Source organism: Achroia grisella, unplaced genomic scaffold (assembly GCF_030625045.1).
Source record: "Achroia grisella isolate CSIRO2021 unplaced genomic scaffold, CSIRO_AGI_Agris_v1 utg782, whole genome shotgun sequence".
Taxonomy (NCBI): Eukaryota; Metazoa; Arthropoda; class Insecta; order Lepidoptera; family Pyralidae; genus Achroia; species Achroia grisella.
The window spans coordinates 2,824,088-2,851,003 of record NW_026713022.1 but is presented as its reverse complement, the minus strand read 5'-3'; the positions used below and the strand labels follow the sequence as shown (position 1 = coordinate 2,851,003).

The 26,916-nt window shown below is 32.2% G+C and overlaps 1 protein-coding gene across 1 annotated transcript in view; it reads left to right on the top strand.

Annotated features, from left to right (window-relative positions):
* The window catches only part of LOC131851324 (dorsal root ganglia homeobox protein), an 82,741-nt gene extending 60,074 nt beyond the window's left edge, over positions 1-22,667 (top strand). The window contains exons 9-10 of the mRNA XM_059201813.1: positions 21,530-21,669; positions 21,966-22,667. Coding sequence (XP_059057796.1) covers positions 21,530-21,669; positions 21,966-22,201 — 376 coding nt within the window. The 3' untranslated portion in view covers positions 22,202-22,667. The remainder of the gene's footprint in view (positions 1-21,529; positions 21,670-21,965) is intronic.
* The last annotated feature ends 4,249 nt before the right edge of the window (positions 22,668-26,916 follow it).

The window sequence follows — 26,916 nt, the reverse complement described above, 5'->3', positions numbered from 1 at the left end:
AATTGTGGCGGATCCAAATAACAAATTAAAATTTGCGAAAGTAATTTGTACGAGAGTTGCTCTATCATTCCGTACAATTTGCATTGCAATGCTGTGGAGACAAGGGTGTCTGTGATATAAGGCCGCGTACGGGATATTAAACTATACATATAAATAAAATTGGAGTGTCTGTTTGTAATATTGATATAACCGTTCCTACATTCATATGAATATAAATATGGTACATACACCAAAATATCATGTTTTACAATTTTTGTCTGTCTGTTTGTTCCGGCTAATCTCTGAAATGGCTGGACCGATTTTGACGAGATTTTTGGTCAGGTAGCTGATGTAATAAGGAGTAACTTAAGCCACTTTTATGTTTGAAAAAATATCTTATATTAGAAAAATGAAGTTCAATTCCACGCGGACGAAGTCGCAAGGACAGCGAGCTATTTTTACTTATCTCCACAAACACAAATACAAGATACATTGTAACTCCGTAAAATGGATCTAAACTAGATGAGAAATCTGTATCGTAGGATTAGGGATAGTCTCTAACAATTTATTTTTGTATAAGACAAAAAAATCATAAAATTTTATATTGCATGAAAAATGAAGTTCAGAAGAGACATTTTTGTAGCTTTGATAGTATGTATTCTAAAATAAACACAAACAATATCTGGATATATGCTTTGTGAAATAGCGTCTTAAACGTAACTTATTACGTTTACGATTTCATATGACAATATCCCTGACTGATTGAATTTTATCTGGGATAAAAATTATAACAAAAATTTTAAAAAAAATTTTAACACAAATCCTAAAGTGTGATACCCTTCGATATCGCTTTCCTCTATAAAACTGTAGTATAACATACTTTGCTCTACTGTCATTAATTTCCACAGCATACCCGATGTAAGGATTTTTCGAAGCATATTCAATGTAAATTATTAAATATTTTATAATATTAGTATTGATATACCTAAAATATATATAATATATATACATTGTATATATTTTAGGTTACCTATATATATTTATAATTAATAATAATAAGAAAATGCCCGCCCACAAGAATTTCTGTTTGCTACGTTTTACTGGGCCAAATGCCTGTAATTGTTAAGTCCGCCACGTGCACCTTTATTTGTGTATTAATGTTTTAATAAATAAAATACAGTAAAAATTTTAGTCGGACTGTCTCTCTGATCTGTATATGATATGGCCACCAGCAGCGTGTCGGGTAGCGCGGTGGCGGCGTCGGGCGAGCCACTCTTCAAACTTGGCATGTTGAAATAATTCGCTCCCCGCCGGAATGATTTACCTAATAAAAATTATGCTGATCCATTTACAACTTTTATCATTTCCACTGCGCCCCCGCAATTTGAGCCGCACGCCTGCTTCTTGTTTACTCACTTTCAAACATAAATATTTGAATTGTTTTTTACGATATTATCTATTCGAATAAAATTCAAACTATCGCAAATAAATAAATTCGGTATCTTCCCATTAATTTAAGTACAGTTTGTATCTATGATTTATGATCTATTTGAAGCCCCGCTAAAATTCAGCGCTGTAGCACCTCAGCTCTGGCACTATGCTGGAAGGATGCGTTTTAGCTAATATTTTACAGCTATTTGGTCTATGGTCTTCTACCTATGTATAAATATAAGGATGAATATATGAGGTATAAATAAACAATTATTGTTAGGTATTACCGTCGTTGTCATAGTTTAAAGTCAATATGTATACGCTAGTTAATATCCTAAAATAAAAATCCATATAATCCTGAAACGAAGATTTTTAATATTTAGATAATTTAATAATTAGATAATAAAATATTCTAGTAAAAAAATTAAATCATAGTTTTTTATGCAATGACAATACAGCCTGCCTGTAAGCGATCTAGCTATGAATGTTAGCAATAGCCCCACAGGCATCAATATGAATATGAGGATCTTGACTCGCACACAGGTATAAGATCAGATATTGGACGCACACATAGCACTCGTATTTGTACTTACATATTACATCTCGATATCGAGACAGACGAGAGCGGAAGCAAACAAATCTACAAACGGCACAGAGCGAGCTGCGATCTGCGACGTCAATGGCACGAGCGATTCCTTACAAATTGCATTTACGCGTCCCGCGGGCTCGCCCTTATCGAGTTTGCTCTCAAAGAGCCGCCATTTTTAAAACTTCCAACGACTCAGGTAGATCGGTTCAGGCAACGGCCAATTGTGGTTCGCTTTGTTCTTTACCTCCTTTATAGGGTTGACGAAGTTAGCGAGTTTCGGCGCACGAATAATTTGTGTTGCCGGTCCGCAGCCGCGCGATGCGATTACCCGAGTTTCCGCGGAATCCGATCCAACAGTTTCCAGAATCGAATACTAGCGGACCGCTCCACCGAATCGAGTTGGCAGCGAGAACTTTGTTACGATTACGCGTAATACTGTCAACGAGTTGTAACATCAAAAGGTACACGATTAGATTTGGAGAATCTCTCAACAATCAATGCAAATGCGAATCAACGGATTAACTTAGTAATAAACATTCAATTTCCATGTAAATAAAACGCAAATTATAAGTTTAAATCGAAATAACGGTATGCGCGAGACATGAAAATGAGCTCATTTCTATTCGGCGCGCAAATTAATTCGTAACTCGCTGAAACTCATAAAATCATCCGCGAAACACAGTTTTATTAAACGAAAACAGAGCTAATATGGTCTGCGCACAAGTTAACATAACATTCCGTTGCTTGTTAAAAGATAAATGAGAGCATTCGTTCGCTGCGGACGTGAAATGTATTCGCGGATCCAATCCCGCGTTCCCCGAGGCGCGCTCCCTAATTGCTTAAGAGAAAAATCCAAATGAGAAATGAAAAGGGATTCTCTTTTCAGAGGAGAAATTATATAATTGAATATCTTCCTCGTAAGTATTATGAGGTATAAAATATGATAATTTGGTTTTTGCTTACGGTGAGCGAGGCGGACTGAATCTCCGTACCTACCCCCCGCCCCGCACCTCGCACCCGCTCTCCAATGCTCCTTGTGACTTTGAACTTTCTCCTCGAACCTTGTACTTCACACTATGATACGGATTCTTCAACTTTATTTGGATTCAGATGTATAGTGGTATAACACACCGCCTTACTTGAAATGGTCATGGGTTCGATTCTTCCACACGGTTTAAACTTTTATATTTATGGGTATAATTGTTTGTATCAGTCTAGGTATTTTCTATGTATATTATACATATGTATGTATTTAAGTATATATTTTATTTAAAATATAGATTTAGGTTATTTATATCAGTTTCTAGCACCCATAACACAAGTTTCACTTAATTTCGAGCTAGATGGTGCTGTGTGGATTCTACGGGATTATTTTTATTTTTAATAGCTATAACTTAATATTATCTCATATATATTAATAAATACCAAAACTGAACAGATTAACTTCTATTACTACTTTACTAACATAGTACGATCAAAAATAAGTTATAGAATTATTGTTCCACAAATAAAGTTACAGAAATAAGTCCTAGGAGAATACTATTACTACAAACCTTGTATTACGTATAAAAGAATCAATTTTTATAACTAGACTAACTAACTCTATAATGTAATTAAAATGAGTGAAATTACTTACAAGTTACTTAATATAGCATAATGAGCACAATGCCCTCAGTAATAATCAGTCTTACGCATGCTGTGGTTACAAATTATTTTTGTGACCTGATACTAATAATATATATAGGCTAATCACTATCCATCAGATCAGGTGGGAATCAGAATCATTAGCTTGCTATTTTTGTATGTAATTAGAATGGCAAACATACTGATCTGATGGGCCAGATGATCAGCAGTAATCATCGCCTATCACTGACATCATATTGTCATGTGACATCCGTGATACCACTCAAGCGTTGTTATTCCAGGGGACTAAAATGTGATGCCTCTTATCCTGTAACTGTTATTCTGGTTGCATAACAAAAACTGCAATCAAATATCTATATAGAATGAAAATTATAAGAGCGAACATAATCAAATACTTTTAACAATAACTATTTGAAATACATAATAGAGATGTAACGATATTTGATATTTATTTATTCAGTAACAACTTATATTGTGTTTGAAATTATAAAATTTTTGCTGCTAAGAACTGTGAGAATGGGTATTATTAGAAATGTCGAATTACCTCAATGTATCATGTGAGTTTGAACTCCACGCGGATACACCTGGAAATCTTCAAGGTAAATTCGTTGTGATGATGAGTTAACTAACCTGAGCTCATTTTATCATCGACCACTGGTGCCACGGCAACGTAAACCGTAAGCACAGACGGCAGCATCATTCCATTATCATCCATTAAAAAAACAGATATTACGATGTTGTTTGTAACACGTTTTTTAAAACAAAACCGGTTTCCGACGACTATTATCCGGGCCGGTGGTCGTTAGAGGATTGTTAGCAATCAGGGTATTTGCCGGTAACGTTGTTAGGGCGGCGACTTGGCACCGATCGTGACTCGACTATTCAAAACTGTTTATGTCAACTGTTTAAAAGCACGTCTGTGCTATCTTTATTTTGCCTTTTGTCATTATTTTGTCTTGATGTTATAATACTTGTGATACACACTTTTTCTTAATTAAGAAAATAAGTAAATAATATTTAAATATAAAAGATAAATAGTAAACCTACTTTTAGTAAAGTTATTTATACTAGTGGTAGCCGTTGAAATTCGACTACAGACTTTAAAAATAAATGAAAGAGTATATATTTACTCTTGTGTGTGTGTCAAATACATGGTGTAATGATTTTTTATTGATTTAATGTATTTTTTATACATAGTTTGTATATATACATATATAATTTCGTATTCTATATTTTGTATTCTGCACACCTCCTCTATATAAACTATAGTGTCCGAAATTTCATACTCCTCCGTCCGTCCGTATAGAGGCAAAATGTCCTTTTTGAATAAATATTTGTTGATTTGATTTGAATTGATATAAAGAAGAAAGATTTATGTTTGTACTTGATAAACAAAATTAAAACTACTTAAACTATTTTAACAATTCTGTCGCCTAATGGGATTACCTAGATCCTTGCATTGTATGTAGTTGCATAGACCGTAGAGATCTTTATTAATTGGACGATAGCATAAAAATGAATCAGTTAATATTAGTACTGAAATGTCGTAATAACATACTCACTTCTAGAATGTTCTAAAATGTTTATATATCGAAATAGGGCGGAGCACACACCCCGTAACTGTTATTACGATGCGCGTATAAATAATAGGCCCCGCGTACCTAGCGGAACAGGTACGTATCTGAAGGAACAATTTCACAGAATTTCACTCATGAATAATGTACGAAAGTCCGCCCAGTAAATGCGTTACGATTTTTCATAATAGCCCCTTTTTGATGTTTCACTAGAGGCGCCCGTGTGAGTTTTATATTACGTAGTTTCGTTGTATCCATTCCGGGGAAGTGTCTTGGGATGTAACAATTTGTTTTGGATAACGTTGTTTACATTATTCATGCTGTAAGTGGGCTTTTCACAATCATTATATAAATGGTATAAATCATGTTGAGTATTTATCGTTGATGCGCCTTTTGTGAAATTTCATAATATTTATCATATTTGTATTTTATTTCGATTTGCAAATGTTATCATATTTACTGAATGCATTCATTATAAATTTGTATGGGACACGTATATAGATCTTATCGATTTCTAACATTTGGGTTTAAATTAGTGAGATATCATTTAGTCGATATGAGAATCTCTTTCCTATTAACCTCAACTGAAAATACCAAACCGAGTTGACGGTAACTTAACTACTGTCTTAGTAACGTAATCGCGGTTTGGTCGCCCAACAGTCAGCACTAGGATTCTAAGCTATATCAAAACTATTCAATGCCTGATGAGGCGTCGTTCAGAGGCGAAACACATGTTGGTGTTGACTCAATAACGGTCGGAATTTGATCACCATCAGAGAAGGTTGTAAGATAGTCAAGTTTCCGCACTGAATATTTGTGATCTCACACATGCTAATTGTAGCGGAGTTAAACAAAATAATTAAGTAGTGAAATGGGCTTCCGTAAAATAACACCAAATTCAATTAAATATTTAATAACATAACTTACTAATTGTGCTATAACTCACAGTAGTTAAATTAAAAAAAAGTTATTATCGTACTTGAGAGCGTGACCTAGTGGTTACCTCCACTTAACTGAATTGTAAAATCGAACCTAGCTGACACTAAAAAAATTGTGTGATTGTCTATTTTATATACATTATCTGACTCTCCTGTGATGGAATTAACATGATATCCATCCCCTGCCATATTGGATACACGCTATATATGAACGTAATATATATATATATATATTACCAAAATATTTTTTGCCAAGACAATTGATAATATTCCTGAACACCCCAACTACGATAACAGTAGTGAAAATATAGTATTGTCATTATTTAGTTACAATAGGTATTCATGAAGGTTAACTTTCTACCAATTAATTTCATGCCCTTTACGAATTAAAGGATCATAACAAACTCATGAAAATTAATTATCTAGAACAATTAAACATGGTAATAACCCCCATATCACAAACAGCCAAGAACTTATGAACAATGACGAGTGGAGTTCCGTGGGCATATAAAATGACGCTTAATTCAACGAAACCCTTTCCCAAGTCGCGCTCTAATTAATACAATTTAAGCGCGTAATTAGAGGACACGTGTGAAGCGTATTAGTGATGTGATAACTTATATCGATATCTATTTCATTAGATATAATACAGTATTATATCTAAATCTTTTATATTTTTTCGAAATTGAAATGACGTGATTACTAATAACATGTGTTGCTATCTAAGCTACGTGTATTGAGTATGTTAGGTACCAGGGAAGAATTTAAATCGTAAATATTTGTTGAAAAATAAAATTTTATAATTATTATAAATCGTTAAGATTATTATTGTAAATTATAATAATGTTTTTGTAGAAAAAACTTAACAGTAAATGGTGCCGAGAATATTATCTGATTGTATAAAGAATGTGTGTATAGCGGTTTCTATGTAGTTGCCGCATTCATCGTTCTTTTTAATACGTATTTATTTAGAACAACTTTTATTTATAAAAGTAACACGCAAGTTTTTGCTCATTCTTCTTGTGATGAGTCTGTGTTCCGATTTATCGATAGAATATGACTATTTAAAAGTGCTTATATTAAGTTTATTTCAATAAAGATTATTTCTATTCTATTCTATTCTATTCAAGTATAGCAATGCGTGTCACATGTTATATGTGACATCTCATATGTTTCCCAATAATCTGAAGAGACGGATGGTCTTTAGCCAAAAGAAAACAGTTCTCATCAAGTGGGTAATAAATTTCTTTGTCAATCCGAAACCATAAAAATATATAATAATAAAATTATCGATAACCACATGTCCCACCCCTGTCCCACTTGACAATTACATGAATTGCCGCGCTCCCGTTCGCTCGCATTTTTTTTGTCCCGTCCCGTCTGCGCGGCGCATTAATTTATGCCTTTTTTACGCAATAACATTTAATTGGTCTTTATTTATCGCTTTTAATTTTTCTAATTTGATAACCCGCGCGGTGTTTTATTAAAATTTATGAGTGCGGTGACGGCCGCGCGAGGATCATATTGTCTCAATTTATATGCGTAATTTGAACAAATGTGATTCGATTATTGGTATGAGAACATTACTTTTGGACCGTGAATTAATATAAATGCTTCGTAGTTGGTGCACTAGCTTTATTTGAACCCATATGATATTTCCTTGATTCAATATTAGTGTAGTTAGTATACTAGCAGTTAACCGCGACATCGTTTGCTACTTTTAAATGAACAATATTCTATACATCCTCAGGATATGAATCTTTATATAAAATTTCGTTAAGATTCGTTCGGCTCTTTAATCGTGAAATGGTAACAAATAGACAGATACATTTTGGCGTTTATAATAATCGGTAGATAATAATAAAATTAATATTTTAAATTATCCAATATCTACGTTGTAGGCCAATGGTTTACTATTTCTGCTTCCAATTCTTGTAAGTTTGAATCTCGCCAGCATGAAAGAGTATGTAAAAATAATAACTACTTAACTCTCCGTTGAAGTAAAACATCAATACCAAAAGGAAATATCTATGAAATCAGTACCAAATATCTGATAAAAAAGCATTTACTCTCTAGGATGGATCCAAAATATGTTCAATTACAACTTTATTAGTTTTTTAGTTAAAAACAATCGAATGATTAACACACCTCCAATTCAAAATCACAAATTTCACTCATTGTATTCAGCAAATCTGTTATCAAAGCAAATTTATAAGGATTTTTAACCCACAGTAAGCAGTTTAAAGTCCACTGGGAGACGCGGGTACATTAGCGGGCGCGGATTTGCACAAATGTTATTATTTCCTTCGGTGGGATTACCTCAGATTTATATCTCTCAACCCCCTCAGGGTTGCATTGTCTATTGATTTTTCTTGTGACCTCTGTTCCAAATTCAATTTTAAGAATCAATGAGAATTCCGCCGTTTTTTATTATTTTAAACTATTCTAAATTTGAATTATTGTTTTTAATAAATCGAATAGTTAATTCGAAATTTGAATTATTGACCAGCTCTGCGTTAATAAGAACAAAATAATTTTATATGAATCTATAACACTAATAGTGTTATAGATTCATATATTTACATGTAATAGTCTGCATATATTTATATTGAAGGTTTTCTCCTCATGTACAAGTCCGCCACAATTATAACGAAACACTTATTGTATGAAACTGTGCAATCTTTTCTTCCTTATAACTATGACAGGTTTATCACATAAATTCAATTTCTATATTCATTCAATTCTTATAAGGGCAGTGCCAATACTTATAAAATAGAAAAATAGTGTAGTTAGAGTTTTTTAAAAACTTCTTAAAAGATTTGTATTTCCATGTACATGTATTTATTTCCTGGAAGTAAGAAAGTTTTTATTTTTAGTGTATCTTACATATACAGGATAACTAGGTTTTAATTTTTTTCTTAAGAAATAGATTTTTTATATTCAGATGATTATTAACAATAAATATTGAGATTAATGATTAGTTTTTTAAGTACTTTTAATATTCACAAGCATAAAATTATTTTAATTTATACGTGTTCACCCCAAAATTTTTGCAGCCTGTAAGATGTGTATACATATGTATAATAAAAAATATTGGGATTGTCCCGATCAAACAGGACCGCATAGTCATTTTAGATGTCTATCTAGCTGGTTGGTAATTTCCTAACCTTTCAAGTTAAGTACACGACATACTTAGCCTATTCTAAACCGTCAAGCAAATACAGAGAAACTATTTTATTCACGCGGAGGTCGCAAACGCATTACCCGATTAGGTACAGTCGGCGCGGCTACATCTAACCCCACGGTCGCCGCGTAATTCCGCAAATGGGTGTAACCTGAAACGGCGGGGTTTAAAATTGAAATTTATATGCGCGCATTATGTATGAGCAGCGGGATTATAGGCGACTCAAAGAAAATGGTCGCGGCTCGACCCCGGAGGATACCTACTTCTTTACTACTACTTTACACTGCGATAGTTGCGAAGGCGCGGAAATGTTTTCCAAATTCAAAAATTTAAAAGAAATTTATCTAAGTTTTTAACGCCGGAGCCAAAATAAGAGAAAAAAAAGTTTTTTAATTTCGAACATATGGTGAAATATTGCTTAGTTTCCGATGGAGCGGAAATGTGTTCTAAATTTAAAAATCAGAGACAATAGAATATTATAGTAGTAATAAATTAGGTACGTATTCATTTTTAATTTGTATAAATTATTTAGTCAGATTTATTTCTTAAAAATTCTTATTGGGTATTATAATTACATTTCAAATTAACCCTATAAGATATCTATAACATATGTATTTTTTATGTAATTTATATCATCTATATCAACCAACCCAGACAGTCGGGTCTTCCTGGTAAGTCGTAACCGTAGCCATTTATTTCTTTAAAATTAATAAGTGTAAATTTTACTAATATTACAAACGCGAAAGTTTGTGAGTATGGGTGGATACATGGATGGATTTTAATAAAACTTTACAGTAATATAGTTTATTTATCAAAATAATACAGGCTATAAATTTCTAAAAAAAACCGCGGGCACAACTAGTACCAAATAATATTGTTAAATATAACATAAGCTGTGCAGTACAGTGTTAAAAAACACAACTCTGTGTAGACATTATGTAGTTTTTGGCTCATTTGCAATTTAGTGCAAGAAGGCTGTTAACGTGTTTATTACTTAACAAGTTTACATGCAGCTTTTTAAATATGTATTATTATTATTATTAAATGCAGTTAGCAAAATAAAATTGTACATTAGTTAGTTATTTTTTAATTCCAGTTATTCTTGTCGCTATCTGTAGGTTTGGATACTCCTCCTATATTGGTGCCATATTGTGATCCTGATGAAGGTATTTTTTTAACTAAATGTAACATTATTATCATACTTATTTGATTTATTGAATTTTATTACATTATTTTTGTGTATAAACTTTCTTTATGGAAGTTCTCCTTTTGAAATGCTGTTACGGATACCATTAAGTACAGGTATATATTATTAACACTAAAAACGTTATAAATAGATAAAATCTGAATTTAATTTAATTTCAAACTCAGTTCGTATAAAATTAATTACTTCAACATTTATTCATTGACATAAAAAGTAGAGAGTGTAATGTACGTAAAGTTTGAAAGGAAAACACTCCCAAAACAAATTAAATTCATTTTGCGATAAACACAGGTAGTATATATGAGTTTTGATTATGAAATATATTGTCTTATCGGGTTTTGCCTCATTAAGCAAATTTCTCATTATGCAAAAATTTAATTTTTAAAATAAATCACAAACTTTGTGGCTGTCAGAGAAAAATGTATACACACCTTTACATACATCACTACTGACTACTATTTGGTACCAAAAAGTAAGAGTCCCAAACGTAGTAGTCCCTCAGTTTAAAACATACATTCGCCATAGACTAATCTATTTTTGGTTTCGGAAAATCAATAATACTTTCAGTATCCTAAATTAATATAAAAAATTATAAGTAATGTAAAATGGCTGTAGACTTTAAAAAAAGTGGGCGTCGTTCGGCGGCACCTAATTTCGTGAGAGGGAGAGACGATTACGGCTATTAAATATGCATTAACGAATTTTTCTCCTTAAAAGCTGAAAAAAATGGCGTAAAGCGAAAATTGGCAATTAGGCCCCCCGCCCCCCTCCGCTCCCCGCCCCGTGTGCCTACCTTTCACTCGAAATTAAATTTGCTCCTTAAAGATATACACAAAGTGGGTGTTAGGACGTTTTAATATTTTCCTTTTGCGAATAACGCTGTAAATTACCTAATTTAAATGTGTACCGGTTTGTGTGGTTACTGTACTTTGAAACGCGGTAACTGAATTTTTAAACAAAAATGAATATAATAAGTCATTGAGAAAATATGCAAAGAACCTAATATATACTACAGACAAACCAGATGAAAAAGGTATATAGACCAACCAACTTATCTTCTTTTTGCATTTGCTTCTGTTTCTTTCCCTAATGATGGGATTTGATTGTAAAAAGATATTTGTGTAAAACAGTCTGTATTAAACACTAGAACATACATTACGTACATACGTAGTACATGATTTTACAATATTACAAGAAACAGTGACAAAAGGTTGTGTTGCCACTTTAATGTTTTAAATTGCCTCTCACTAATAAAAATAGCTAACATTAATAAATATATATTGTAGCACGTAACTAAAATAAAATTAATTGAGTAGGTACCTAGGCTATATTGTTTTGAGTCTGTTGGGGCACATAGCGAGTTACCAAGTTACGCGGCGTGGCAGTAGCGTATCTCGCCGTTATTTGATTGTGTGATGCCTTTGATATTCAGAATCATGAAATGCCTGACACGTACACATGAATAAATGATCAAAATATAGTTGTGCCCTAACCGAATACACACTTGGCACTCACAAATGAAAATTAATTATGCATAATGATAAATTGACACTAATTACGTGACACGCGGACGACGCGGCCTTTAAATGTAGTATGTGCCTATTAGATGGGGGTGATTTTTCTGTTATTTCACTGCGGAGAGTGTTTATATTATTAATAGTTAAAGCAATTTTGTCCCACATACAATTATTAAACTGTTTTTTTATATTAGACAACTTTATTTTACTGTGGAGAGTGTGTAATGTTCTGTGTAAGTAATAGTAATATTAATATTTGAAGCAATTTATTATCACATAGATTTTTTAAACTGTGTATATATATTTTAATATTAGGCAACCTTCGGCGGCACAGCGGTACAGAGGCCTCTAAACCCAAACTCAAAATTAAAATGAAATCACCACCATCATCTCTCAGTCTGACATGGCCAAAGAACTTGTTTTGTAAGCTGTGTTTCTGTTGGCAAAGGCAGTGAAATTATAGGATAATAATAATTATGACATGTTCATTCTCCGGAATGGCAACAGTGGTATCACAGGCGTGACATCAACACGTTTTCTCCATAGTGCTTTTCGTCTATAGATGACTGTCACCGTCTGTACCGTCAGGTAGATCAATCTGGTTGCCATTCCAATTACATAAAAAAATTATACTCACATTTTGTTTTCTAAATGTATATAGAAGAAACGCTGGAGTTATATCATAATATACATTATGACACTCAAACCTAATCGTTTGTTAAGCATCGAATCTACGACCATCGAAAGGCAACATAGCATATAACTCACTACTAGACCACTACGATCGTCACATGGTTGATAGATTTAAAAATGTTTGCTACTCATTTAGGTAAACATGAAAGGACTTGAAGAAACTATATGGTATAACTATAACATGAAACTTAGAGAATTATAAACTATGTCCTAATTCGTATAGGAAAAATCATATCAATCATCATGTAAAATATACATATTATATAAACCATAGTTACTGAATAAAATGTAAGCAGTACATTTCAAACATCTGTCGTGTTTCACTTTATTTCCGCGCTGGCACTGAATTTTTGAATCGTTCAGCTTGTGTTTCATCTGGCGCATCAATAAATTTTTACAATAAATTGAAAATCGAGCATAAAAATTCCATTTGAATGATGCAGTTTATATTTTATGAGAATCATGTTTATGTATATACTAAAAGCATCGACAGTACTAAGTACTTTAAGCTTTATATAGTATAAAATAAAGTTGCTGCCCATTTCTTTGTTCCTCATGATCTTTTAAACTATGCAAGGGATTTTAATGCAGTTTTTAGAATTTGTTAGAGGGATTCAAGAAGAAGGTTTATAGGTACATATATTATGTACACCCGTACGAAACCTGGGCGGGTAGCTAGTGTAGTAGCGGGAAGCTAGTCTAGTGTAATAAATGAAGGTTTTGTTTATCACAGATATATATACAATATAATATTAGTAATCGTCCCCGACTTTGTACGACTGTAATTATTAAAGGAATTTCTATAATTTATTTTTATTACTTATTGTTTCATATTACTCGTTGATGCTGCAGCTTTCTTCAGATGTTTATGAACAGGCTTTACTGATCTAATTATTTTGAATTAATTGCATTCGGCAATTTAAGAGTCGACATTTAGCAGTAAATCGTTATTATATGAAATTAATATAAATTTTTTTAGTTAATAAAATTATTGAATCAATAAAAATAATGTCAGCCCGAATGCGGACTTTATTCTAAAATAGAATCATCGCAATCTGTTGTATAATCAAGTAGATTACCTACACATTTCATTTAGTACCTATTTATCAAATAAAATAGTGTAGGTATATCTACACTATATAAATGTATAAATTTAATTCTAGAAGCCGTCTCAATGTCAACTTTTGAGATGATACCTGCAGGTTTGACAGTTAAGTCAGCCAGTTCTATAATCAAATCGATCCAACCCTATAACTAAGTAAGTACATATACAAATAGATATAGTTATGGATTCAAACCCAACGTCGGTACGTTCTCTACAGTAGTGCGGCCCGGGGTGGTTGGAAGGGCACAGTCGCTATAATCAGTTAATTGCATGAATAATTGAAGCCAGTCATTACGACCCACGCCTGGCCGATACGGTGAAGTACCTACATACATACAGGGTATGTCTATACAGATTTGTAGCTAAGTGTATGAGAAATATATCTATATACATACAGAATACAGTTTGTCGTAAAAATATACCCATAAGACAAACCCTCCAAGCCACAATCCAAGTAGAATACTCAAATTAAAGTAAACCATTTCTCCAAGATTTTTTTCTCTTCTAAATTGTACATTTGATGGGGCAGATTGTATATTCATACAATAATAATAATAATCATACAATAAAATATATTATATTGTGGTATAGTGATGCAAATCAGCACGTTCAGTAAAAGATTGTGCGAGTGTACGTTTTGTATAACGACACGTAGGTCACGCAGTACCTCATATATATAGTTTATGTAATTAGTGTAAGCTAGAGTATTCAAGATGTAACAGTTAAATATACAAGTTACACCCTACTGTGTGTGTTTACTCTCACCACCGCTCCTGTCATCACATGGCGACCGTGACAAAGAAGCTGCATAAATGGATCAAGATCAGATTATACTCTGAAGATAGCAAAGAGGTATAAATTATTTACCCTCAGTATATTGTACGGTGGAAATTAATGTTCCTAGGCCATCGGTGTCCAATATCCTCAATTTGAGGTTCACCGCATACCTGTGCCTAAAGTTGATTGAAGCATCCATAGATGGAAGTATAAAGATTGAATAAAAGGGTGCTAGCGGTCTACAAATGTTGTAGTGATTAAGAAGAGGAGGAATTCATTCCTAAGAACTTCCAAACGTGTTTAATAAATAAAATAAATTATGACGCACGAGAATTTGATCGCAGAACAAATCAATGTCAAGCGAAGCGTAATAATACTAAGGCGCGTAGTCAGCAAAATACAATAATGGATAGTAAAGAAGGTCGCGCAGTTTGTTATAGTAAGCATATGAATTACGTCAAAGCGTCAGCTGATAGTAGGAATAGCGATAGAAAGACATCGTTAGATTTTGTTCATGAAAATAAGAATACCGAAATTTTAGCTTTTAACACAAATAATGTAGTTAAATTTAATTGTTTTAATAATGATATATTTTTGATAGCAGACTCAGGAGCGTCAATGTCAGTTTTAAAGTATGATTGGTTAAAAAATTTGCCTTCAATTAAGATCCATAAAGATAACGCTATAATAAAAGGCGTTTGTGGTAATCTAGAGGCAATGGGATTTGTTTACCTGAATCTTGAATTTCAGAAACTGCAATTTAGACAAAAGTTTTATGTATTTAAAGAATTACAGTGCAGTTCCCATGGTATATTAGGAGAAGATTTTTTAATACAATTTAAAGGTATTATAAATTTTGAATTGGGCTGTTTAATATATAGGGTTCGTATACCTTTTCAAAAAAGAGAAAATGGTATAAAATATGTTACTTTTCCTAATAAAAGGAAAACTGATTATATTGTGGAAAATGTAAATTGTTCGAAAAATAGAACAACGAACCAATTATCGAAATTAATTGTAACGTCCAATGAGTTAAAATAGTTAAACTCATGCTGTTCAGGCGTTATTAAGCAAGGTCCAATTAAAAAAATTCATAAATGTTCTCAAGTGAAAATAAAATCTAGTCCATCAAAGATGGTAGAAATTACCAGAAAATCACAGTTTCGTGTGAAATTAAATATTTGTAATAAGGAGACATTAGGAAAAGTGTTAGGTATGCATAATATGCATGATAATGCGTGCAATGTAGTTCTATCCGGATCTATAATATATTTAAATCAAACGTCTCTATTAACAAAGGTGGGCGTAGATAAATCATTAAGAGAACTTGTAGAGATATGCAAGGATCATAATATTATGGAAGTTATAATTATTAAAAATATGTACAATAAGTCTCAAGTGAATAAGTTCTGTCGGTATATACAGAAGTATGATGAGTTTTTACAATTATGTAGGTATACTGTAAAATGTATAGATAAGTATAGTAAGTCAATAAGTACAGATAATGAAGTGAGCATTGTCACATTGGCCAATAATGTAAAGCATAAAATTTCTTAAGATTGTTATAGAGTAAAAGGCCTAATTTTAATTTACTACTTGTTTAGTAGAAAACAAGATCTGTTAGATGATGACAAATATGTATTAATAATACAATGTATTTATAAAAGTTTGTATTTTTTTTGTACTCAGGTATGATATACCTTGAGAAATTGTTAAGTTAAATTAATCCTTGATGCTGTTTTTTTTTGTCTTTTTGTGTGTTTAAATAATAAAATTGTCCTTGTAATGTTAAACTTTCAGAGGGAGGGGACACCCTCACCATAGACACCCTACTTTTCAGGGGAGGTGTGGTATAGTGATGCAAATCAGCACGTTCAGTAAAAGATTGTGCGAGTGTACGTTTTGTATAACGACACGTAGGTCACGCAGTACCTCATATATATAGTTTATGTAATTAGTGTAAGCTAGAGTATTCAAGATGTAACAGTTAAATATACAAGTTACACCCTACTGTGTGTGTTTACTCTCACCACCGCTCCTGTCATCACAATATACTTTTCCTTTCTTTTAAAAGTAAATCATTATTGCTCTCACTGGCTTTCGGCATTTTCTGCATGTTCTTTCTGTTCTATTCTAACTAGTTCTATTCTGTTCTTTTATTTCTATAACTAGTAAATAATGAATCGAAATTGCAAAACTGTCAATTTATCAAGTGAGACAGTGAGACAGACAGTAGCTTTGCCAGTTTCTTTTTATATTAGTACTTTTAAAACTTCTTTTAGATATCTTTTAAAGCTAGTAAAATAGTAGTTGTCAGTTTTACATTTCGCCATGTACCTATATAAAATGTATTACTAACAATAACGTTATCAAACGTAGAAAATGGATTTGCAAAATGAATAATAAATAAAATAACATCGCAACAGAAACAGCACTCAATTTCAACGGCGTCGTGTCATAATCAAAACAATAATTAACAGTATTAAGTGTATATTAATTCTCTTTGTTGAAGCTTTCTGCTATTCAATTCTGTAGTTGAATATTCATAGTAAAGCTGTAAGGCGGACATTTTCTGTACGTCCCAAGTGGATGGAGTGTCGCCGAGCAAATCAATTAATAAGGCTCCGCTTCGTTACACCAGAGCTAAGTTGCCAACTTGACCCTTACGGCTATAATGGGATTTCAGGGCACAGACCAGCATCGACCGCCATGCGTTCGTGTAGTGACTTTGTATAGCGGAGTTATTTTCTATTTATCCCTTAATGAGTTTTTTTTCTTTTGGTTGATAATGTAATGGTGCACCGGCCTGCGCTAACGGTTTACGTTGGCGTAGCACTAGTGTAATCTTAATCAATTACATTTCAGCAAGTAAAAATATAGAATTACTAACTCTGCCCGTGACTTCTCTGACGTCTGCTTGGTATAGTAAACTTCACCAAATAAAGAAAAAATATTTAACAATATTTCAAAAAGACGATACAATTCCGTACAATCTTACATGTCCCCTTTCAACCCCTTACAACCCTTTTATCGCATTAACAAGTAGCCTATATCCTTCCTTCAAAGTCTAGACTATATGTGTACCAAATTTCGTTAAAATCGGTTCAGTAGTTTTGGCGTGAAATCGAGACAGACTGACAGTAATTAGTTTTTGTAATTGCAAGAATAAAGAGATTTTGCATCTGCATGTAGTGTATCAGTACACATTAATTGACTAACTTTTTATTATTGTTTATTATTAGAGATATGCCTAGTATTTATATACCCTATATCTTTTGTGTGTAGGTGTGGGGGTGACGTAACGCCATGCCAAAGCATTTTTCGCTAGCGCTGTAATGCACATACCTAATTTAAAATTCTATGTGCCTGGTTCTCTTATTGGCTCTTGATAATATACAAATACATTTAGAAATAATTTAGGGAAAACTATTACCAAACGTCATTTCCTTTCAAATACATTATTTATTTCTCCAAAATATAATTTTATAGTCATAGTATTATTACTAAAGTGTCTGTTGCCGTTACACTGTCCTATTTTTTTAATTTATTTTTGAGTTCCTATAAAGAAATATATTATAAACAGCTAGTTCCCGCGACTGCGTCAGCGTGGAATTTAACTTTAGTTTTCTAAAATAAAAGTAGTCTAAGTTACTCCTTATTACATCAGCTACATGCCCAAAAAAGTCCCGTCAAAATCGGTCCAGCCATTTCAGAGAACAAACCAGCCGGAGAGAAGAACAAGAGAGCCGGAACAAACAGACAGACAGACAAAAATTGTAAAAAATGTTATTTTGGTATATGTACCGTATATATGCATGTAGAAAAAAACGGATATATCAATATTACAAACAGACACTCCAATTTTATTTATATGTATAGATATAGTCTTACCATAGTAAAGTTATTATATTTTTAAGAGACTAGTCACTTGCTTTTAATATTTGATGTGGGGCATCACTGTGTTGGATTCCATCATATAGTACAAGTTTATTCATACTTTATATATTTTAATAAAGAGCTCGAAGTTTAATATTTATGTATTTTTTTAGTAATAAGTATAGTATAAGTACGGAGCCAACAGAATATCAGCGCTGCAGATCTATCTGTAGCATTATGCTGAGTTGGCAGCCTTTTCACTTTTGCGGCACATAAAGTCACCTACATTTCTTTCATTAATTCATATTTTGTCTGTATCTCATGTATGTTATGTGTCTGTAATTGTTGAATAAAAAAATTATCTATCTATCTATCTATTATATATCCCTGGGACTGGAAATGCTCAATTACTAGGCCGAAGCTAATAAAAATTCCATCGCCATACATTTCAACTGAATCCTTGGTGTAAAGTAGACCTTCAAAAATTCCCTGGGACTTTCCCTAAGTAAATAGTAGGTATAGAGTTTCCACTATAGCGTTTGTAACATAACATCTGCGGTGACCTAGCGTGCCGCCCGGTGCGACCCATCAATTATTACCTCGTGTAATGAACGCAAATCCTTTGATTCCATTGAACGAGTGCCAGAGGGAATTTGAGGCGTAAAACATGAGCGGTAGCATTTATACGAAAGTTTATAGTTGTCACTAAAGATCAGAGACATTATTATTTTTCGAATTTAAAATTGGAATGTTGCCCAATCAGCTCTTATACGGTAGCCACAGTGACAGTTGATTGCCACATTCGTAAAAGCCGACAGTATTTAATTAATAATACTCAACTACAGATAATTAAAAAATGCTTGTTAATGTATAAGACAAATTCTGAATATATTAAAAACAAATCTGTATTGATTCTGTCTATGCCCACTGCTTTGTTTCTCACATAGCACTCTTTGTTTATACCTACTTATTGCAGTTGCTATATGTAGAAGATTATGGTAATAATAATTAAGGTGATTTAACTGTATTTTATACAATCAACGTATGAATAAATAACATATCAGTTGTACATGGTACAGAAATTCTTACATTAGTGTACATAACTCTCACTTGCTAATATTTTGATTACGATGTATCATCGTAGTAAATATTTTGTAGGTTTTTTTTAATATAAGCATTCAATATTACCGACGACATTTTAAAACTATTTCCTATATCATCGTAGTAACTGTCTACTATTACATACCTTCTTTCGTTCTAAGCGTTATTTGATTGACGGTAACATTCTCAAACTATTACAGTAGTTTAATGCAGTCGCTGCCGCTTGTGCCTTGCGTGCCGCGCCGCCGCCTCGTCGCGGTACATCAAGTATGCACTGAGGGAATGGCGTAGCGACGCGACACCTAGCCCCGTTCATTTCATTGTCTGCGTCTCTTGCCGACCCGCTCCCGCGCCCGCTCCGTCACTATGACTCTATGCTGTACTTTTGAATTTTGCACTAGTCACTCTAATACTCGCCTTGTGGATTGCATTACGTTTTGATGTAGTTTTCAAATAAATTGCTCTTGAATCTATTATTCTTATCTACGTAGTGGCATCTAATTCTGTAATGAGGGAGAGATGGGGATATTAGATATGGGGACAAGTGGTCAATTACTAACAATATCTTAACAACTTAATGAATTTATATTATTTTCTTTAATTCTGCAACCATTAGCAGGTTTGAGACAAATACTCAGTGCGGAACTTGTCTATCACTACGACCTTCTCTAATGGTAACTTAATTCAGGGGGAAACCACCGCGATTAATTCCTAGTGAATTAGCCACGATAGGCTAACTGATCTGAATTCATGTTTTAGGTAAAACTTTTCACTGCCGCTCCTCCAGCTAATACTCTTAGAGGGGTGGAATAAGTTATATTGGAATTGCATTATCATGGATTATAAAAACTTCAATAATGTAACCAAAATGGTGCAGATTACAATACGGACATGAATATAATGTACTATTATAATAGCACAAATAAGAGAAAATTACATAATATTAGTATTTTAGACCAAATTAAACATAATTTGGTTTACCTAAATAAAACATATGTTAGAAAGTTAGTGTATAGGATAAAAAAAGCAAATAACAGACAGTATTTCAGAAATATTAATAAATGGCTTTTGAAATACTAAACTATACAGTTAATACCTTTAAATACCATATAAAATGCGTCAAGTAAAGTATATATAAGAAAAGTATCTGATTAAATTAGCAAACAGACAAATATAGTCAAGTATCTAAAAATAATAATAATAATATTAATCATCTAGTCAGCATCGCATAGTACAGTGTGGAAAATATAAAGGAACCTAAAAACTGACTAAGTTAAACTATTAAAGTATGTTTTTCTTGGACAGTATCGAATAAAAGATGGTAGTAGAGTTGCTTGACGTGCGACACCGCGCGTCTCGGTTGGTTGATCCCAAACTGTGTTAGCTCCGATCAAAGCGGAGTGTCTGTCAATATGTATGTGTTGAAGAGCAACTTACAAATTGATTTAAATAAAACATTTTTATTTTGATTCCACAGAACCAGATGGTGCTGTAACTTGAGTAGGGCTGGAAACATATTATGACTATATATCAGTAACTACAAAATTTATAATAAATAGTTCGAATACATAAAAGGATGTTCAAAAACAATGACAAGGGGGTCATGACCCGTTATAAAAAATAAAAAAAATTTTAGGTAAAGTGGACAATCCTTATCTAATAAAAAATACGTTTATCACTTATGGGTAAGAAAAATAGTAGCCGATTCTGAGACCTACATATGCATACAAAATTGCATAAAAATCAGTCAACGGTTTCGGAGAAGTATGGTAGGTAAACATGAGAATGTTATATATATAAGATTCATTGGGAATTGACTCTATTTTATCTGAGAATACAGTCGTGTTATATTGTTATGTTATTAAGTTTCACTGTAGTAGGGTTTCATTATCTAATAGAGTTTTCTGTTTGTTGCAGCACTGGTGCGTTCCGATCGTCGTCCGGGGGCGCGACGGAGCCGCCGCCCGCGCCCCCGCCCCCGCTGTTCCTGCCGCCGCACTTGTCGCATCTGTCGCAACACCTCAACCACTTGTCGCAACCATTCTTCCCATTAAAAGGTATGTTAATTAATTAATAGATACCTTTGATTTATATTAGTGGGTACGAGACAACTAATATAAATAGACAGATATTTGTTTTTGTAAATACATACATAATATACATATAAAATACCCAGACCGATATAAACAGTAACACTCATGAATACAAATGTTTATACGAGAAATCGAACCCGCGAACATTAAGAGTAAGGCGGTGTGCTCAAACGCTGGACCACCGACGCCGTAGGTACTGTAAATTATGCTTATACCATCATATCCAATATTTTTTATTTACTATATTTATAATCCAATAGGTTGGGGTGCCCCATGCCCGTGTTGCCCAAAAGAAGAGGCCCGCTCATCAAGCGTCGCAGAACTGAGACGCAAGGCACATGAACACTCCGCCGCGTTATTGCATTCGCTGGCCAGCTTTCAGTCACGTGCGTTATTACCACTACCGTTGCACCTACCGCCGCTACCGTTGTCGCTGTTGCCACCGGACACTTCACAGCAGCAGGCCGCACCAGATCCTCCTAAGCACTTAGAGTGATTTTTTAAATAATTTATGCAACTACGCCAAGGAAGTATAAGCATACAGCCAAGTTTGGTATACCAATGTTCAACTGCAATGTTCGCACAGCTAGAAGTGTTTATTTTATAAAAACTAGGCACATAAACTATGAATATACAGCCATGTTTAAAATATCATTAAATAATTGAAATGTTCACGTAGTTTAAGCAACTTGAGATATATCATGTTTAGAATGAAATATGCATAAGCTTGTTTAACTAACGATAGTTTCTTCTTCTATATGATTCAACCCAAACATACCCGTAATAAAAATTTTGTCGTCTCCTGAAATTATAATTTTTTTCATTATAATTAAACTTATAATTACATCAACAACAAGTTTTCACAACTGTCAATATTTTTATAAACAATAAAATAACTGAAATTTACTCTATATCGTCAAGAATTCCTTCAAGTGAATTATTTGATACGTCTGAAACAATAATTATTTATTTAAGGTCGTATATATTATTATTCCAGGTATGGTGCAATATATAGTATGTAAATTACAAATAAATACAATAATACACAGTATGCAAATTACAAAACTTTCATAAACACTATTTCAAAATATAATATTATCATAGTAAGTAAATAGTTTTTACAATGTGTCCAAGATGTTCATACTTACCTATACAGCTAAATCTTTATAAAATAAAAAAATATAATTAAATTAAACATGGCGCCTACTGAAATGTTCATATGGCGCCTATTTAAAGATAAATACAGATTATTGTGATGCCACAGAATAAATTTTTCCACCTGACAGTTCTGCAACCCTCCAACTACCCCTCCTGCAACTACTGATGCGTATTATAGGAGATATACTTTTAGTGAGCGGTCCATAAAACACTATGATAAATGGACAAGAGAATCGTAAACAACTTAGTACTTTGTTATATTACAGATTATTCAATTCACAAGCTATGAGAATTAATTTAAAAAAAAAAACAATGTTCCTCTAAGTGCGATTCTATTTAAAATATTTGCTTATGCCTGTATAATATTTAATTTCATTAATTGAAAAAAAAATTATATAGACATTGTAGACAATTTTTTTTTTAAATGAGAATGGGTAAAGTCATCGTCTCGCTAACAAATTATAATTTTTGGAAACACTTGCTCTGTCAATTACACATACAAAAATCGTATTTTGTATAGATATGTATAAAATTTGATGTGAATGATCTATATCTATATCTTAAACATGTTTTATATAGGTATGTAAAACTAATTTTTGATTTATGCAGTAGACGCACCTTGCGCAGTAAGTGAGCAGCTTTATGCCTACGTCGAGAAAAAGATAGATTCAGAAAGAAACGCGTGGGTATTTCTCTCTTTTAATTATGTGATATTTAAGTATAATCAATACGTTTTTATTCTAACATTAAATTGACAACTGTCGCGTTGAATAGTCATATTTAAAAAACTTAAAGGAAAGGAAGTCAGGTATGGAAGGCCTTTGCCTTTTATTTGATCTAATATAGTATTATTTTTATTATATGTTTACGTGAATATCTGTGCCATAAATCACTATTGTGCCAATGCTTCGTGCCATAATAGATTAGAACTTATTTAAGTAACTACATTTACCTTTTTAATTGTTATCTTTTATAGTTTATTTTATTGATAAATTGTTTTTAATGTGGTAATAAGTAAAATAAAAGAAACTTCAGAAAAAAATTAAGTACCAACATAATAATAAATCGTTAAAGTAATTCGCTGTTGTATAGAAAATGGCGGACCTATCCCACTATTTTATCGCAAGTAATCTAACAGAAACAAATTATTACAAAATAATCAATAGATAGTAGTCGAGAGGGTTTAAGTAGACTTAGCCATATTTCTTTAAGAATATCCTACAATTTATATATATTTTGAGTTAGAATTAAAGATATTAAAAAGCAATTAGGTATACAACTATTCATTTATAATAATATTCTTGTAATGAAAAATATTAACACTCAGCCTATTAATGTAGTTTCCAAATTGCAAATACTGTTTATAAAAATTAGATCAAAAAAATGTTTTTTTAATTATAATTATTATTGTAAACTTTTGTATGTATTTTTATTTGAAATGAGAGGTAAATAAAAAAAAATGTATGACGAGTTAATAAGTGGTCGTATAATTTTATTCCGATTATATTTTAATACATTACATTAACAATTATCATAACAATTTACGTATAAATAAGGTATAAATTAAATTCTCTATTTCAGAACAAAATAGGTACTATGTTTTATAATCATTGTAATCATGTTTCAATCTATATATGTATATATAATAATAATAAAATACCTATTGATATGTAAATTGATAAAGATTGATATTATTTTTTATTTCTATTTTAATTGAATTAAAAGATTGTTTTAGCCATTGTCCCAAAAAATACTTATTTTCTAATATAAGAATATTATTGAATATTGTAAATATCAACGGAACACAGTATTCGACCAAAACTGTTGTGATTTATTTTTTAATTTAACTTTAATTACTAGCAATAAATAATCGGGTGTAAATAATTAAATATATAAAAATATCTCTAATGATTCGATGTTCGTGATTTGTCTGTAGTTTATCGGTTCTGTATATAGATTTAGTAAATAAAATCCTTAGATATAACAAGGTTACTTCAAACACCTATATATACTTAGATAACAGTTATTCCATTCTGGCCCTTACGCAATGTCAATAAAAATTTACAATAAAATACCAATTAACTTAAAAGGTGAGGATGATTCTAAAAAGTTTAAAATAGCTCTAAAAAAATATTTAATCGCAAAGAGTTATTATGCGCTACAGGAATTTTTCAAGGAAAAAAGTTAGTTGTGTTTGTGCCTGTTTGTTTTAATTTAGTGATGATTTTTTTTTTTTATACTAATCAACGATACATATATATAATGTAAAAATTTAATTATGTAGTTTATATAAGATTTATTAATGTGATTGCTGTGCCCTTTCAGGGTTCATGTTTGATTCTATACTTTTAGTAAATTAAGACCAATTTTGTTACAACATGTAATAGCAATAAATAAATGAATAAATGAATAACTGGATAGATACATTTTGATAAACACGTTCAGAATAATCTGGTCAATATGACATAGCTCTCTAGGTTTATTATTATTTAGCAAAATATAAAGTAGGTACTACGAATTTTGCTAAATAAGATGTAAAAATTTTAATATTAGTTTAGTAAATAAACTAATATTAAAATTTTTAAAAAACAATACCTACTCATCACTAACACGTGGTACGTTTTTGAGTAGTGTCTATTTTTTTTTTAAATTAATATCTTAAATTTTTACTTATTTTGTTACTCTTTTTTTGTGTCGATGGTTAATTATTATTTTTTTACTATTTAATTTTGCACCTACAAAATATAGATTTACAGTACCTATAGTTAATTGAGAATATTATCGCATATTTAATTAATAGATTAGCTCCATACAAGACCAATATAAGTAATCGTTCGGAAATATTGACAATAGTTTTTAACAATTGATAAACATTGATATTCTATAAGACGCTTAGAGATTTTTATTATTTGTCAACTTCATTTCTTGTCAAATTTATGGATATTACAATACAATTATGTAATTAACAAAATTGTCATTTTGGATGTAATATTGTGTAAAAAAATTATAATTAAATACAACCATGATCAAAAGATCTCAAAATGTTTGCTATTATATAATAAAATAAGTTTGTAAGTCGGTCCGCGCCTTGTTTGTATATAGGTGTGAAAGAGAGAGGTATAAAAACCACTGCACCATGCACGAAACGTGGAATTGTCGGCGCGGGCGCATTGTAACATAGTATACATATTATAAGTACCTTAGTTACATGTGATTGATTAGTTGTTTTAATTATTAAAAAATATACCATTATGTAACAAGTAATTTGGACTATTTATTTAACCCAATAACAAAGTAAATAATTAAATACAAATAAACTAAATATTACATATTGTAGTGTATGTGGAAACACTAGCAGTTTATTATCTATCGTCTCGAGCCGAGCGTACACGTACCGCCGTGCGCAAGAGGGAAGGGATTCCCTGCGCAAGCGCCGCGGAGTAAAGACGTGGAGCTATGGCTAACGAGCCGATATTACGTCGATAACAACTTACATACAAGAAGACATAAATAACAAATAAGTGAACACTACATGTGGCGACGAGGCAAAATGGATATAAATAAAGATAAGTACAAAATCATTTAATAAGATATACATATACCTACGGGTACGGAGTAATTACAAATTTAGAAGGATTATGGTGGGGCCGCACGGGGAGCGAATTATATAGACCTATACAGAAAAAACAATAGCTGGGTAACATCGGTTTACGATCGATTTGCGCCAAGTAAGTAGGTACCTAATTATAAATTGTACTTGCTATACCTATAGTGTCTCTAGCTGGCAGGAATAGTCGTATTAATAATCATTGTAGTGATATGTTTACGTATATCCGTGATTTATTATTTTTAATGTATGATAATGGTGTACTGCCTGCGCTGGCGTGGCACTGATGGAGTATGGTAGAATGAGCGGGGGGGATAGGATCGGTTGGCCCGTCGTGGTGGGTTCGTGTTAATTTGTCACGATGGTATCTGGGGGAGCCGCGTGGAGGTCCCTCTGGCGTGATACAATGTTAGCAGTGGGATTATTTTAACAATCCCATTCCCCCT